We start from the raw sequence: 15,923 nt of genomic DNA on the forward strand, positions 1-15,923 counted from the left end.
ATTTGACATTGTCATTGAGTTTGAAACGTCGAAAATAGCCTAATAGCATAGTTCATTTGTATTCATAAAATTCTGAACGAATCCCAAGGAGTCGATCAACAACCTTACAAGTTAGCAATATTGATGAATTTAGCTGATATCTGGGGAAGCCGCTTAGCGGTCAAGGGCTTCTTAAGTAATAGCTGCTTTAGCAATTAAAGACCTCTTAAGTAGTCACTTTAGTGGCCAATTTTTATTTAAGCGGTGGCCGTTTTAGTGGTCATTTAGTCGCAAAAGCGGTCATCGTTGTATGTATACCCCTTTTGGTAATTTTTCACCATTTTTGGACCTTGAGTTTTGGTTCTGAGCGATTTTTAGTATTTTGAACATCATTCATCTAAGGTCACTCAGGTTGATAAGCTTATGAGGCTGAATTCCCCGACCTTAACGAGTTCTAAGATTGAGGAGGATGCTTAGGGATTTATTGATGAGATGAAAAAGATCTTCAGAGTTATGCATGCTAGTGATATGGAGAGGGTAGAGTTGCAGCTTATCAGTTGAAAAAGGTGGCTTACCAATGGTAGTGAGAAGATTTAAAGGGTGAAGAAGCCGAGTCAGCGGTGTGGAAAGAGTTCTCGGGCTCTTTCCTTGATCTCTTCTTTCCTCAAGAGTTAAGAGAAGTCAAGGCTAAAGAGTTTGTAAATCTGAAGCAAGGTAAGATGAGTGTTAAGGAGTATGTACTGAAGTTCACATAACTGTCCCATTATACTCCTGAGCTTCTATTTAATATGAGGTCCAGAATGAAGAAGTTTTCTTCGGATCTTTCTTGTGACTTGGTGTTAGGTGTAAGGTTGTTATGCTAAATACGGACATGGATATATCAAGGCAAATGATTTATATACAACAGGTGGAGGATGAGAAAAAGAAGTAAGTAGAAATGGGGGAAAAGCAATGAGCTTAGGTAAGCTCCAAAATCTTATTTTCATTATTATACATTCATTATGTCATGAAAAATACTCTTTAAACTTGATTTTTAAATGAAATTTTGAGGATTTTATCGGTAAAACTTAAAATAATTTTTCTTTAATTTAGACCTCATTTTCGTGTGAGTTTTCAACTTTAAACTCCCATAACCTTGGGGAATGTGTTCTAAAATAAATTTTCATTTTTGTCCCTTTTGTTTTCGAACTCGTTTTTTGAATTTGTTTTGGACACAAATTTAAAATAGTCAATAAGGGTATCATTAGCTGTGTTTTAATGTGTAGATGTTATAGTTGAATGTTTTAATTGATTTCGAAACCGTTCGAAAGGGAAAAGCTTCGTATGGAAGGACTTTATGCTTGAATTTCGACGCTTTGAGGTAAGTTATGACTTAACTTTCTTCAGACTGAGCTGAGTAGTTAATGAATAAGTAATGCATACCAAGGGTTAGGAAAAATAACTAAGAAAAATATTTTTCGAGCTATTATATATTGTGTGATGTTCGCGTGGATCTTATATTATGAAGTTGTTGACTTGTGCTATTATATATTGCATGTTGTCTGTGTGGGGGCTTGAATAGATATATAGGACTTATTGAGCATTGTTTGCCCTTATCACAACAAAAATGTTCGGGTTTGGGATTAAATATGCTATTAATAGAGTCTTACATGTATATTTATTCCAATGGTGTCAAACTAGAACTGATATTATAAAATGCTGACATATTGAGTTGATTTCTAGGTTCTCTTGTGCACGTATTGATAAATTTGTTATCTTCATATTTATTTGATTGTGAATATTATATCGTTATTTATACATACACATTTATGAGATATTGGTACCATTGAAAACATTGATTTTCTTAAAAAATAAGAAACTTCTAAAAACACTTAGACCGAGGGATGTACCGATCAAGGGGATTGAGATACGAGTTAGAGTTTGATCGAGATTTGAGATAGTATACGAGTTGAGAACCCCTCATAGATCCTATTTTGAAAGCATTGAGGCTCAAACCGTTTATTCATCATTCTTTGCATTGCATTTGCATACACATTTCATGTGTTACTTGATGCGTAATCAATTTCTATATGTGTATGTGTGTGTATATATGTATATATACCGTTTGAGAATTTTTTCGCTTGCAGATTGCGTATGCATAGTATTTTTTTTACTTGTATTATTTTCTACTTCACTCAGTCGGTCTATGATACCTATTGAGTAGAAGTGGATCTTACCCACTCCTACTGTATCATTCCGATGCAGATCCTAGTAAGAATGCGACACACGTTGCTGAATTTGTGCTTGATCAGTTGGAGATTTCGGTGTACTGACACACTCTAAGCTTTTCGAGTTGGGTCCAATCCTCATCTTATCTACTTGATGTCTTTATTTATTTCAAAAATAAACTTATGTATTATTTTACATTCAGATATGATTTTTAAATGCTTTTGTACTTATGATATCAGATTTTGGGATGATTATGTATTTTATTTAGACTTTCGCATTTGTCTATATTTATGGCTAGACTTCATTTTATAAGTCTCGTCTTGCTCTATTTTATTACTATTTTCGAATTTTTCTTAACTATTGAAAACTTGGCTTACTTAGGGTGCATTTGTTTTTTTTTTAAGATTCATACATCTGAATCTAAATGCGCGTCTGAATGATTAAGATATTGTCTCTAGATCTGAAAATTGAATGATTAAGACTGTTTGTTTTTCAATATTTGAATGTACAAAAAAAATTATTTGTATATATAATAAAATAAAAAATATAATTCAAATAAAAAACTAATTATATATCAAAAAAGTATGTAATTTAACACAACAAAATTATTATTTGATTAAAAAAAATATTTATGTTTGTTAGTGATAGTGGAGATGGTTTATAATGGTGGTTGTGGTGACAATGATTGATTTTAATGATTAGTAATGTTAGTGGTGATAGTTGTAATGAGTGGTATTGTAGTGATTGTTGTGATGGTGGCGGTTGATAGTAGTGGTGTTGTTGTGATGTGACGTTATTTGATGTTAGTAGTTGGAGGTGTTGTTATGGTGGCTGAAAAATCAATGAATGAAGGTAGACGATGTATTGGAGCTAGTTGGAGATATTGTTGGTTGTGATGGTGGAGATGGTTGTTAGTAGAGATAAATTGTAACGATGATAGTGATTGAAGTGATGGTAGATGTGGCGTTACTAGTGACAATGGTGGTGGCTGCCGAAGAATGTGTGGAGTTTGTGATATTTTAGTAGTAGTTAGCGGTAGTGCTAGTTGTGATAAATGAGTTGGTCGATAGTAGGGATTGATCGGTAGTGGTCGATGATGGTGGTGCTATTGACGGTGGTGGTGACAATAAATATAATTAGAATAATAAAGGTAGTAGGTGTGACAATAGCTGACAATAGTGATTGATAGCGATATTTATTGTCGATGATGATTGTGATGGTGGAGGTGGTTGATGGTGGTTGACAATGATGGTGGTGGTAGAGGTGATGACTAATTATTATGAATAAAGTGACAGTGAATATTATTCAACGCTAAAATACATCTTCAGACTTATTAAGACTTGAATGATTAAGACCTATTCGAACCTATTAATAGTTAAAATCTTAATAAAAAACAAATGCACTTAATAGTCTAAAGTTTGAACCATTCATATTCAAACCTAAGTGTAAACAAATCGGCCCTTGTTAAGGCCGATCCCAATTTTTGGATTGTAATATTTTATATTTTTAAAATATAATTAATAAAATTAATTTGATAATATAAATTGAAGGTTAATAAAAAATAAACTCTCTAGGTCATGTGAAGTGTTGATATGCAATGCTTGCATTTTACCCCCTCCAAATCTCATCGGAATACATTGCTATTATGTTATAGAGGCCAATTCCCGCCCAAAAGGTCCTATATATTTACTCGTTTTGGGAAGAGTCATTATATAATAGGGCAGGGCAAGCAGTGGGAAGAGAGTATTAATGGTCGCAATGGAAGTGGATTCAGAGAGGAAGCTTGTGCAGCGGAAACAATCCCTTTACCAATCTTTGGTATTTATTCATCTTCCCTTCCCTTCCCTTCCCTTCCCTTCATTCTTCTCTAGTCAAACATCAATTTGTATGTTTTCATCAATTTTCTAGCTTTCATTGCACAAAAAAAAAAAAAAAAACAGGATGAGAGTTTTGGGATTCAGAAAGAGGTTTACAGGGGTCAACAGTACAGCCAAATATATTTTGCTAGGCTACATTTGATGCGAACTCTCCTTTACTCTCTCCTTCCCAATTGGAAACCCCATTTACCTGGTAATTCCCCTTTTCATGCCCACTTATACCCGATAATTTGCTAGAATTAATACCGTGTTCTTGAATTTTGTCTTTAATTTGGTGTAATGTTTTTTATTTTTGTTGTGCTTTCCAGCTTTTGTCACTTGTGTTTAATTAAGAATCAAAGATAAATAGTTTGAAGTGTTAATCTTACTTCTTTAAAGAATGCTAATTTAAGGTACCAACCACTTCTACGTAGAGGAGAAGGATTGGGGTTCAAATCTTGTTTACTAATTTGGACACAAGTCCTTTAGGAAAAAGGAAAATAGTAAATCCTTACTAGGAATCGAATTAGGAAACTTCGATTAGAAAACCATGTGAAAGGTTTCTAAAAGAAAAAAGGAAACTTGACTGGAAAAACAAGTGAAATTAATGTCACACTCCTTTTCAAAGCTAGTTAATGAAATTGAGGAAAGAAGTGGCACATGGTCTTCACAAGAGTACACCTAATATCTTGTGAAATTCGCTCCAACTTAGCCTATGACTTAGGTTCTTTTAGGCGTCAATTTTGGCTGGTTTATGAGTTCCAATCCTCTTCATCTTAGAATTGGAGCTGTACTTGAACCATGAAATAAGAGTAGCACTTAGCCTGATTTCTCCACAAGCACCTTCTTGATCTACACCATTGAAACCTTCAGCCTTGTTTTCTATCTCCTTGACTTCCAAAGCTTCGTCCATGCCTTTTATGGAGTTGTGCTTTCACGGATGCTATCATTTTCCTTTTCTTGAAGTAATTTCATCCTTGAATTTAAATCTCGAAGGATCAAGTAGACATGCGTTATTAAATAACATCCATAATCACAAACAATGATGGTAGGAATAAAACAAGATAATGATCATGTGTGCACTTAATCCAATTAAGCTTAACAGGTATTAATACTCCCTTATAAAGCATGATCATCCCAATGAAATTTAGTCCTACCTAAACAAGCACAACAAGAATCTTTTGTAGATGCGTCAAGGACAGAAACTCGTAAGCCCAATTCAGTTTTATCAATAACACATTTTTAAATTATGCATAACAAATACAACAAAAAATACCTATCACATGCATTAAATTTAACACTTGTGTGGTAGAGCCAACCATCATCAATTTCACACCCCAAGGATTCTTCTACATGTGAACTTTTCACATACACACTTAAAACATTCAAGATAGTTAGCACAACCCATAAATCCAGCGATCGGAATTCCACAACAACACAACAACAACAACAACAGTCCCAGTGTATTCCTACAAAGTGAGGTCTGGGGAGGGTAAAATGTACGCAATCCATACCGCTACCTCCGAAGAAGTAAAGAGGCTGTTTCCGATAGACCCCTGGCTCAAGATAGAGAATAGTACATCTAGGTCGTAATGAAACATGAAACAGGATGGAGGACATAAACGAAATACGAAATAAGAAATAATAAAATAAAAAAAATAAATAAATATCAGAGATATACAAAATAAGAGAAAATACTAGCAATTCGAAATAAGAGATAAGAAAGAGGACACCTGGCTACACAAGCCCTTTCCTACCACCTTGCCACAACCCACACACTCACACTAGCCTTCCGCCCTAATCCGCGATCTCCACACCTTCCTATCTAGGGTCATGTTCTCAGTAAGCTGTAGCTGCTCCATGTCATGTCTAATCACCTCCCTCTAGTATTTCTTCGGCCTACCTCTACTCCTTCTGAAGTCATCCAAAGCTAGCCTCTCACACCTCCGAACTGGGGCATCCGTGCCCCTCCTCATGACATGCCCAAACCATCTCATCCTTCCTTCTTGCATCTTATCCTCCACCGAAGCCACTCCCACCTTCTCCTGGATAGTCTCATTCCTAACTCTATCCCCTCTAGTAAGTTCACACATCCAACGCAACATTCTCATTTTCGCCACCTTCAATCTTTGAATGTGGGAGTTCTTGACTGGCCAACACTCTGCTCCGTACAACATGGCCGGGCGGATTGCCACTCTGTAGAATTTGCCTTTAAGTTTAAGGGGCACCTTCTTATCACATAACACTCCCTAGGCGAGCCTCCACTTCATCCAACCTGCTCCACTACGTTTAGAGACATCCTCGTCAATCTCGTCATTCCCTTGAATCATAGACCCAAGATACTTAAAGCTATCCCTCTTACAAATATCCTGGGAATCCAAGCTCACCACCACTTCGTCCTCCTGACTCGAGTCACTAAACTTGCACTCCAAATACTCTGTCGTGGACCTACTCAACCTGAACCCCTTAGATTCAAGGGGTTGCCTCCAAACCTCCAATTTCTTATCCACACCTCCCTGCGTCTCATCAATCAACACTACATTATCCGCAAATAACATACACCAAGGCACCTCCCCTTGAATGCTCCGCGTCAACACGTCCATCACCTACGCAAAAAGGAACGGGCTAAGAGTAGATTCGTGATGCAATCTTGTCTCGTCTGGAAAATGCCCTGAGTCTCCTCCCGCCGTCCTCACTCGAGTCTTCCCTCCATCGTACATGTCCTTAATAACTCTGATGTACGCCACCGGAACTCTACTCACCTCCAAGCATCTCCAAAGAACCTCCCTAGGGACTTTGTCATACGCCTTCTCCAGGTCGATGAACACCAATTGCAAATCCCTCTTCCTTTCCCTACACTGCTCCACCAATCTTCTCACCAGGTGGATTGCTTCTGTCGTCAAACGACCAGGCATAAAACCAAACTGATTCTCCGAAATGGACACGCCCCTCCTCAATCTCTGCTCAACCACCCTCTCCCAAATCTTCATAGTGTGACTCAACAACTTTATACCCCTATAGTTGTTGCAACTTTGAATGTCACCCTTGTTTTTATATAACGGAATCATTGTACTCCATCTCCAAGACTCGGGCATTCTCGCAGTCTTGAAAATGACGCTAAACAAATCAGTCAACCACCTCAAACCTGCCCTACCAGTATACTTCCAAAAATCCACCGGAATCTCGTCAGGCCCCGTCGCCCTACCCCTCTGCATCCTACGAATAGCCTCTCTGACCTCAACCTTAAAACGTCTACAGTAACTGAAAGCGATCGGAATTCCACATTGAATAATATTGCCAAACTCATTGAACCCTAAGCTATTAATAGCTCATATCATCACCTAAAGAGTCATAAATATATACTTGAAAGAGTATTTGATCAGTAGTTCAAAATAAACATTTATTTCCTCATCACCAGTAGCAAACACTTTTACAAGCCAAACAATTAACAAGACTCGAATAATTACTCCTAGTCTCTCCATAAGAATTACATTCTAATTAGTTATCACATGAAAGCTCATTAGTCATTTGAATAGGAGAAATAGAAATATCAAATTCGTAGGCAAACCTCCTGTCACAGACATCAGACATTCTTTCAACAAGTTGGAACACACGATCAACTATGTCATGCTCAATTCAAACAAAACAAATTACTCCTACCTTTGGACTTAGAAATGGCAGTTAATGACTTAATATACAACAAAATGTCATTATCCTCAAAATTAATAAAGTCACAAACATAAGAAATAAGAACATAGATCATTACCTCAACAAATACCTTAGCTGTTCTAGAAAGCCCAAAAATTTGGGCTTGGACCATGAAACAAGTGTAGAACTTAGTCCAATCTTCTCCACAAGTCTTGAGCTCTTATTCTACAGCAAGCACCACCTTGATCTCCTATTAAAGCCCTCAACCCTTTATTGCATCTTCCTAGCTTTCAAAGCTTCGTCCATGTCCTTTCATGGAGTTATGCTTCCATGGATGCTACCGTTTAAAAGAAACTGGAAGGCTGATATCTTATGGCAACAATTTATACAGTTTGACGTATAAAATGTACAGGCGATCCTTTACCAAAGGTACATGTTGCAAATACCACATGTGCAGTCTCTCAGTTTCAAAATATTAAGCTTCCATAACTAATTTATTCTTTTATTTATTGTTTCCATCCCTGATGTCTACTTCCCCTGTTTATTTTTAGTTGGCTAACTGTAGCTTTTGGTGATCCTATGGTGATTTTATCTTCAAAGAGCGGCTAAATTAATTCCTCAAAACACAAGATGGAAACTCAAGAAAGAGAATTTTTGGGATTTCCACTTGTTACTGTAGCATCATTTAGAGCTTACTTATTGGTGCTTAGAACGTTTACTCAAATATTACATTTTTCCTTGTGTTTTATTTCCTTCATTACTGTATCCTTGCAGTCTGTACTGTTCTGGGATTAGAGGAAGGCAAAGAATGCATTATAGTTGGGACACTTTACAAGCACATGAAGCTTAAACCTTCTATTCTGGATGAGTACTCTAAAGAGGTATAAAACGTTGATCATACGACATTTGGTTTTCCTATCTGAAGTGTTATTTTAGAACCATTATTGTGGAGATGTCTTGTTCTTGTGTTATTACTAATCTAACTTGGTTATACAGAGGTCTGTTTCACCCCTTGTACAGCGTCACAACTTTACACACCAAGATGATAATTTGGTTCTGGAAGATGAGAGCGGAAGAGTCAAACTAAATAGTTGTTTGCTTTTGCCATCTACGTATGTAACAGGTGAGTAGCTTTAACTCGATCCAGCCATGTGGCTGGAGTGTTGTGTAACTGATTTTGGTTCTATGATTGAGGGATTTTTAGCTGGTTATCTAATGACATTTTTGGTTGGAGATGTAGTCACTGGTTGACGTTGCTTTTTATAGGTGTGTTGCTTTTTATAGGAGAAAGTTCTTCTCCTTTCTGCATGAGTAAGTTATTTGGCTTATGATAATGAATACTTTTATATATGTGAATTGTTTGTAGGTAATATTGTTGCATTGCATGGAAAAGAAACTAGTGCTGGTGAATTTTTGGTTGAAGATGTTCTAGAACCCGGCCTACCACAACAAATAGAGCGTCCAATTCAATTAGGTATCAAGTACCTAACTTCCTGTGTTTAGTTATCTATGACATTATCTTGTGATGTGTGCTTTTGTTCATTGAATACTGCATCCTACATGCAATTTTTTTCCATTTTAGATCTCTGATTGGCACGTGTGGGGCCATTGTATAAGATTCTGCACAAAAAGTCGAGATAAAATGTCTTTAGTTTAGCCTACTCTTTTTCCTAGATTTTTTTGTTGAAAACATGCTTTATTCTATGTGAACAATCTGAATTTAAATGGTGGAAATAGAGTAGATCCTAGCCAACACATCATTTAAGCTGCATAATTGATTTTAAAATCCTGGCCGTGTGGTTTCAAGTCTTTACAACTTAATTCTTAGAGGCGTACAAGGAACTGGAGTCCTTTTGTATGGAAATAACTCCAGAAATTTCATCAGATGCCTCTCCGAGATAGGAATCCAGCATGCAAAGAGGGGAAATAGAGCATAGCAGCGCAGATAATAACAGGGTTAATCAATAGAGGGAAAAGGGGAGAAGTACACTATTCTCAAATTGAAGAACCAAACATACAGATACCACAGATCCATGATGTTGAACCAGTGTCCATTCAAATTCCAGGCAATCAACACAATTATGAGATTGACACATCCATATGGGTTAATTTCTCACATCCTGGAATTGAGCAGCAAATATGGAGTAGCTTTTGAGGGGTTCATTGAGGAAACACACTCTACTTATAGACTCATTGAAAGAAAGGTTGCGATGGAGGAAAAGGGGAAAGAAAAGCAATTTCAACACCTCGATGCGGAGGGATAGGGAAAAATAGGTTGAAGAACCAACGGTCTAGCTCAAACGAGGAAGTGGAAGGAGTCAGAAGCACAGGGAGAGCTTTCACTTTGACTGACAAACAAAAGTAAAACTAATCACATCAAATGTAAAGGGAATTAACAAGATTTTTGAAATCTTGTTAAGATCTTGTTACAAAAATGGAAGGCGGATGTTTACTGTGTTCAAGAAACAAAGGTGAACAATGATATGGAGGGCATAGCCAAACAACTTTGGTCTTGTAGATGGATGTGGTGTTACTATATTGAAGCTGATGGAAGTAGTGGTGGGATCCTAATTATGTGGGATTGCAGGATCTGGGTGGGGAATGTTGTTGCGACAAGTCAATACTTTGAATCAGTACAAAGCTCTTTCTCTTGGTTCCTTACTGGGGTTTATGCCCCTCATATTAGAAGTGAGAAATTGCAGTGGTGGGAAGAAATTGCAGCAGATAGGGGATGTGGATCACCGATCAGCATAGTTAGATCCATGGTGGACAGTAAAGGGTGTAGCAAAATTACTAATGTAATGACTGGTTTCTCTAATTGGATCGAGGATACAAAATTGCATGATCCCTGTCACGTCCCAAAATCATTCCTAGACGTGACTGACACCTGCGGGAGAACTAATCTTCCTTACACTTTACCAGTTAATAAGCAGTAAGATAAGGGATAAGGTATGTGCAACTCCAATGTATAAATAAACAAAGAATAATAATTCAACAAAAATCCATTTAAATTATAAATTGAACAGTCACTCTTGAACTAATTCTCTATCCCTAATCCTACACTAAGACCATGGAGCATCTAAAATAGAGTTACATCAGTTAAACTTTCGGACATGCTAACCCAATAGAAGAAAATATTATCTAAATAGCTAAAGCTGAAAGAAAGCCCCCACGAACAATGTAAAGGCTTACCTTAGCAATAGAATCCTTACGAAGAAATCGTCACCCACTAGTTTCATCTTGCGCGGTGGTATATGCAGGCATGTAAGTAAGGAATGAGCTATATAAAAGTATAACTCAGTAAGATCCTCGTCTCGATACTTTAATACCTCTGGAATAAGTGTTAAAAAATGCAACACGCCACGATTACATAAATTATATACACAACATATATCTTACAATATAATGCTCAATAAGGTCCAACAAATGTTTCAAAAGTCATTATATATCTCTCAGCACCATTCACTCTCACGGCTTGTCATAAATGGTAGTGAAGGTGATCAACCTAGCACCTCGACAAGGCCACATAAACATAGACAATGCCCACAAAGTATACTACGACAGCATGTACAAGGCCCCTAACATATTACGACAGCATACACAATGCCCCTAATATGTTACGGCAGCTATGTATGCCCTTAGTAAATATATCACGACAACAAGTACAAGGCCCCTAACATATTACGGCAGCATAGGTATGCCCCTAACATATTACGGCAGCACATGTACGCTAGTAAATATGTCCAATATCCCAACATCACCTCACAACTCACCATCAAATGATTCTCAATATACTTAACAAAATACATATTCGCGGTTGATCCAAGACCACCGATTCTACCAAGCACACGCTTGTCTCAACACATGGACTAGGCAGAAAAATATATTTTTTTATAAAGCTGGTTTAAAAAGCAAGCACAAAAGCTTAAAGCCTTACTTACCTTGCTAGTGACAAGTTTTCCAATCTTGCAACAGGTAGGACATCAACCAAACAGCCTTGAATAGCTTTAATCTACGCAAAAATATCAATTAACAATATCAATTATACTAGTTGGGATTAGGTCTCAATTAGTGAAGCCACTATCAAAGTACTACTCCACTGAATTCCTCTTACTACACCACTGGAAAAGGTGAGAATGTGTACAAAAGAGTATAGCTAAAAATAATTTTCATTGAGTTATCACGATGTCCACTTGCAATTTCCCCAATTTCCAACAAGAACAACAAAACCTAATTGCCTATTTATTCAATTAACATGGTACAAGTAATTAACAATTTAATACCCCAATCATTATTGTTATTAGATCAAATGTCTTTCCACTATTGCGTCACCATTGCTACTCTCACTTAAACAGATACACACAATAACTAATCGATAAAGATTATGATCAAAAGTTATTTAAAGAAATTTTGATTTGTTAATCACTTGCCTAAAGAATTCACTAAAAGCAATTTACATTTTTAGATACTATATAGGAGATAAAGTAATTCACAATACTTAAATGTGAAAATAGTGTGTTTTTGCTAGTTTGTATGGCTTTGCCCGTAAAAAAAGAATAAATCACTGCTTCTTTCAATAGAAAAATTTAGATAATACAAACAATTGACCTAATATTCTACTCCTTTTGTAACTGAAACTTTGAAAAGCTGAATAAGGGAGAGGGTTTTGGCTTTTGGCTTGCTCACGTTAATTCCATTAATTTATATTAATAATATAAGCTAAATTACTCATTTACCCTCATTAAAAATATGGGTTATTACATTCTCCCCCACTTAAAACAACGTTCGTCCTCGAATGGGTCTTGAATTATGTAGAAAATACCAACAACTATATGACCTTTCCATACCTATTTTGGTAGTGATATCTCTATCAACTCTATACACATAATATCTCTAAAACACTTTTATTGAAGAATGCTCAGTCAATTGAAGAATGCACGCTTGAAAACAATCATTGATCTCTAGAGCTTTCTAATTATTGTCTTCTGGAGTTCAAGTTATTTACCTAGTGGACAACCCAAACATCACATAAAATCTCAAACTACATAGTTTGCGAATCATAGTTTTCACTTGAGAAACCTTCTTCCAACTCATGGACATTTCTCATATGTCAAAACTTTTTATCTAGTTTCAATCCCTTTAAGTTGAATTTTTTTTTTGCTATCATCACAAACATATATCTAACTATATACACGTGGAATAAAAGCAGAAGGAACAACAAAAATCGTGAAGGTAAAACAAGTCTATATTGATACCCAAATCGACTTAATGCAATTCTCATCCGAACCAACATATTTATTAAACTTTGTTCACTGTTTTTTTTAATAGCTTGTTGGGACCAGCAACTAACAAATGACATTAGCACCTATATAGAGACAAAAATTGCATACCAAGTTAGTAACAAAGATGAGGTATAACCCCTGTCAAAAGTAGCTAATCACAAACCACACAATATGATATATTCATTTGGCTAGTGTTGATGTTGAATACTCTCTTATTTTCTCCTTTTTCAAGAACGCATTCGAGTATCACAATCACAGTCCTATAGTGGAACACGTACTTTATACTTACATATGTTAGTGTTTGACTATCCAAAAAATTTCTATATAAAACTCACGTAAAATGACATTGGGACACATTTTTATGCCTTTACATCTTGATCATACCTACAGTGGTATAATAACGCATTCTTACACCCCTACCTAATACTCATGTACGACAGCGTTAGAATACATCCATACACCCCTACGTAATGCACTTTTACTCTCTTCACACTTGAAAACATACGCATTTCGTGCCATTGCACTATTTTTGAAACATATCAACACATAGGCTCGAATAGAGTATAATAAATACAAACTAAATTAGGTGCTCTATTTCACTAGTCTTTGCTCCCTCATCACGCTTGTTGACAATCGATTTCTCTATCCTCCGAGCACTCAATAAGAGAATATGTCTATCAATATTATCGCAGCTACGATTTACTCTTTTTTTTTTTAAAAAATTTATTTAGACTAACCTCAGTCTATAGCAATTTTTGTTTATTTATTTTGCTCAAAGATGAGTTCTTGCTCAATTTACTGCAGTAAGCAACATAAAATACCCTCTCTCTGGTCCTACCCTCTCTCTCTCTAACGGCTCTCTCTCTCCCCACCCCCTCTCTCTCTCTCGCCCCGGTCCCCGGCGACGGCGCCGACCCGACCCGACCTCCGGCCCCGACCACCGGTCCCCGGCGTCGACCGCCGTCGCCGCTCGAACGGCTCTCTCTCTCTCTCTCTCCCTCCCCGGTCCCTGGCCCCGTCGCCGTCGCCGACCTTCGGCGCCGATCCGACCCGACCTTCGGTCCCCGTCGCCGACCTCCGGTTCCAAGCCATCTCCTCCCCTCCCCCCAGCTGTTCACCCACCCACCCTTTTCTATCCATAACCCTCTCCGGCGCCGGTACAACAGCCCAACAACCGAAGCTCGGTCTTCAGCCGCAGCTCCATCTCAGCAACGGAATCCCCCGGCAGCCGGTCGACGCTGGGCTTGGTTTCCGGCTTGGTCTACAAGTATAATCCGGTGACTTCTAACCTTTGTTATTTCATTCTTCATTCTGCATTCTTTCATTCTTCGTATTATGCTAGTAGTAGCCCTGTACCTTGACTTGCGTGGGATTTGTGGATATTGTCTGTCGTCTGTTGTTGTTGTTGCTGTGGTCGTTTCTTGCACTGCGTTGGATTGGGTTATCGGCTCGGGAATCTGTATTTGGGGCTGTGGGTGTTGAGTCCAGTGGTGTTTGCCCCCTAATTGAGTAGAGTTTTGTTTCTGGAGTATTTCTTTGAATTTGTGTGAGCCTTGTATTTCTTGCTGCTGCTTTGCTACTACCATCGTTTATATCTTTATATTATCTTTATATTTTCTTATACTTTCGTGTAGTTGTGGCTGTGGGCGGTAATGGGTGGATAGTGTCATGTCCGAGGGGGTTGGGGCGTGGGGCCGTGGTGGGGGCGGGGGATGAGGAAAGGGCGGGAGTGGGAGGGAGGCCAAGGTTTGGCCGCGGGGGGTAGTGGAGGGCGTGTGGATAGTGACGGTAGGCTGAGGGTTGGGTCTTGGAATATAGGGATCCTTCAGGGTAAGTCCATAGAGCTTGTGAAGACTCTTAGGAGGAGGAGGATCAACATTGCGTGTGTTCAAGAGACCAAGTGGGTAGGGTCTAAGGCTAGGGATGTGGATGGGTACAAGCTGTGGTACTCTGGGAGCGAGAGGCGTAGGAATGGAGTTGGCATCTTAGTAGATGAAGAGCTTAGAGGTCAGGTAGTAGAGGTGAAGAGGATCAATGATAGGTTGATGACTATTAAGTTGGTCATTCGGGGGTTTACCCTGAACGTGTGTAGTGCCTATGCGCCGCAAGTGGGATCGGAGGGGGAGGAGAAGAAGCGGTTTTGGGAGGCTTTGGAGGAGGTGGTGAGAGGCGTGCCTAGCTCGGAGAAGATTGTTGTAGCAGGAGATTTCAACGGGCACATCGGGGCGCTACCGGGAGGCTTTGGTGATGTGCATGGTGGTTTTGGTTTTGGGGAGAGAAATGAAGAGGGGGCTACCCTATTGGAGTTTGCAAGGTCCTTTGGGCTGGTGGTGGTGAACTCGGGCTTCCCAAAGAAGGACGAGCACCTGATCACCTTTCGAAGCGCGATAGCCAGGACCCAGATTGACATTTTGTTGCTTAGGAAAGGGGATAGGGCGTTGTGTAAGGACTGTAAGGTCATCCCGAGTGAGAATCTTTCGACCCAGCATAGACTCTTGGTTATGGATTTGGGTATAAAGAAGAATAGAAAGAGGAGGAGTAAGGAGTGTAGACCTAGAATTAAGTGGGGCGGCCTGACGCCAGTGAATGCGTGGGAGATAGGGGAGAAGTTGGCGGGAATGGGGGTGTGGGAGTGTAGGGGAGACGTGGATAGTATGTGGGATAGGGCGGCTAGGTGCATCAGGGAGAATGCAAGTGAGGTGTTGGGTGTTTCTAGGGGCCGGGCCGGGCACCATCGGGGGGATTGGTGGTGGAATGAAGAGGTGGAGAAGAAAGTGGGGACCAAGAAAGGGGCGTATGCCAAGTTGGTGGAGAGTAAGGACGAAGAGGAGAAGTGGGTAAACAGGAAAGAGTACAAGCTAGCGAGGAAGGAGGCTAAGGCAGCAGTCACGGCAGCTAAGACGGCCGCTTTTGAGATCTTGTATGCAGGGTTACAGGGAAAAGGAGGGGA

General features: G+C 38.7%; 1 protein-coding gene across 2 annotated transcripts in view; it reads left to right on the top strand.

Annotated features, from left to right (window-relative positions):
- Window positions 1-3,759: 3,759 nt before the first annotated feature.
- LOC107872166 (DNA polymerase delta small subunit) overlaps window positions 3,760-15,923 on the top strand; it is a 41,450-nt gene continuing 29,286 nt past the window's right edge. Inside the window, exons 1-5 of one of the 2 annotated variants that reach the window (XM_016718954.2) lie at window positions 3,760-4,005; window positions 4,128-4,257; window positions 8,466-8,572; window positions 8,688-8,814; window positions 9,058-9,165. In XM_016718954.2, the coding sequence (XP_016574440.1) occupies window positions 3,937-4,005; window positions 4,128-4,257; window positions 8,466-8,572; window positions 8,688-8,814; window positions 9,058-9,165 (541 nt within the window). In that variant the 5' untranslated portion in view covers window positions 3,760-3,936. The remainder of the gene's footprint in view (window positions 4,006-4,127; window positions 4,258-8,465; window positions 8,573-8,687; window positions 8,815-9,057; window positions 9,166-15,923) is intronic. The other variant, XM_016718949.2, reaches the window with a different exon arrangement.

The sequence above is a fragment of the Capsicum annuum genome, chromosome 1 (genome assembly GCF_002878395.1).
Source record: "Capsicum annuum cultivar UCD-10X-F1 chromosome 1, UCD10Xv1.1, whole genome shotgun sequence".
Taxonomy (NCBI): Eukaryota; Viridiplantae; Streptophyta; class Magnoliopsida; order Solanales; family Solanaceae; genus Capsicum; species Capsicum annuum.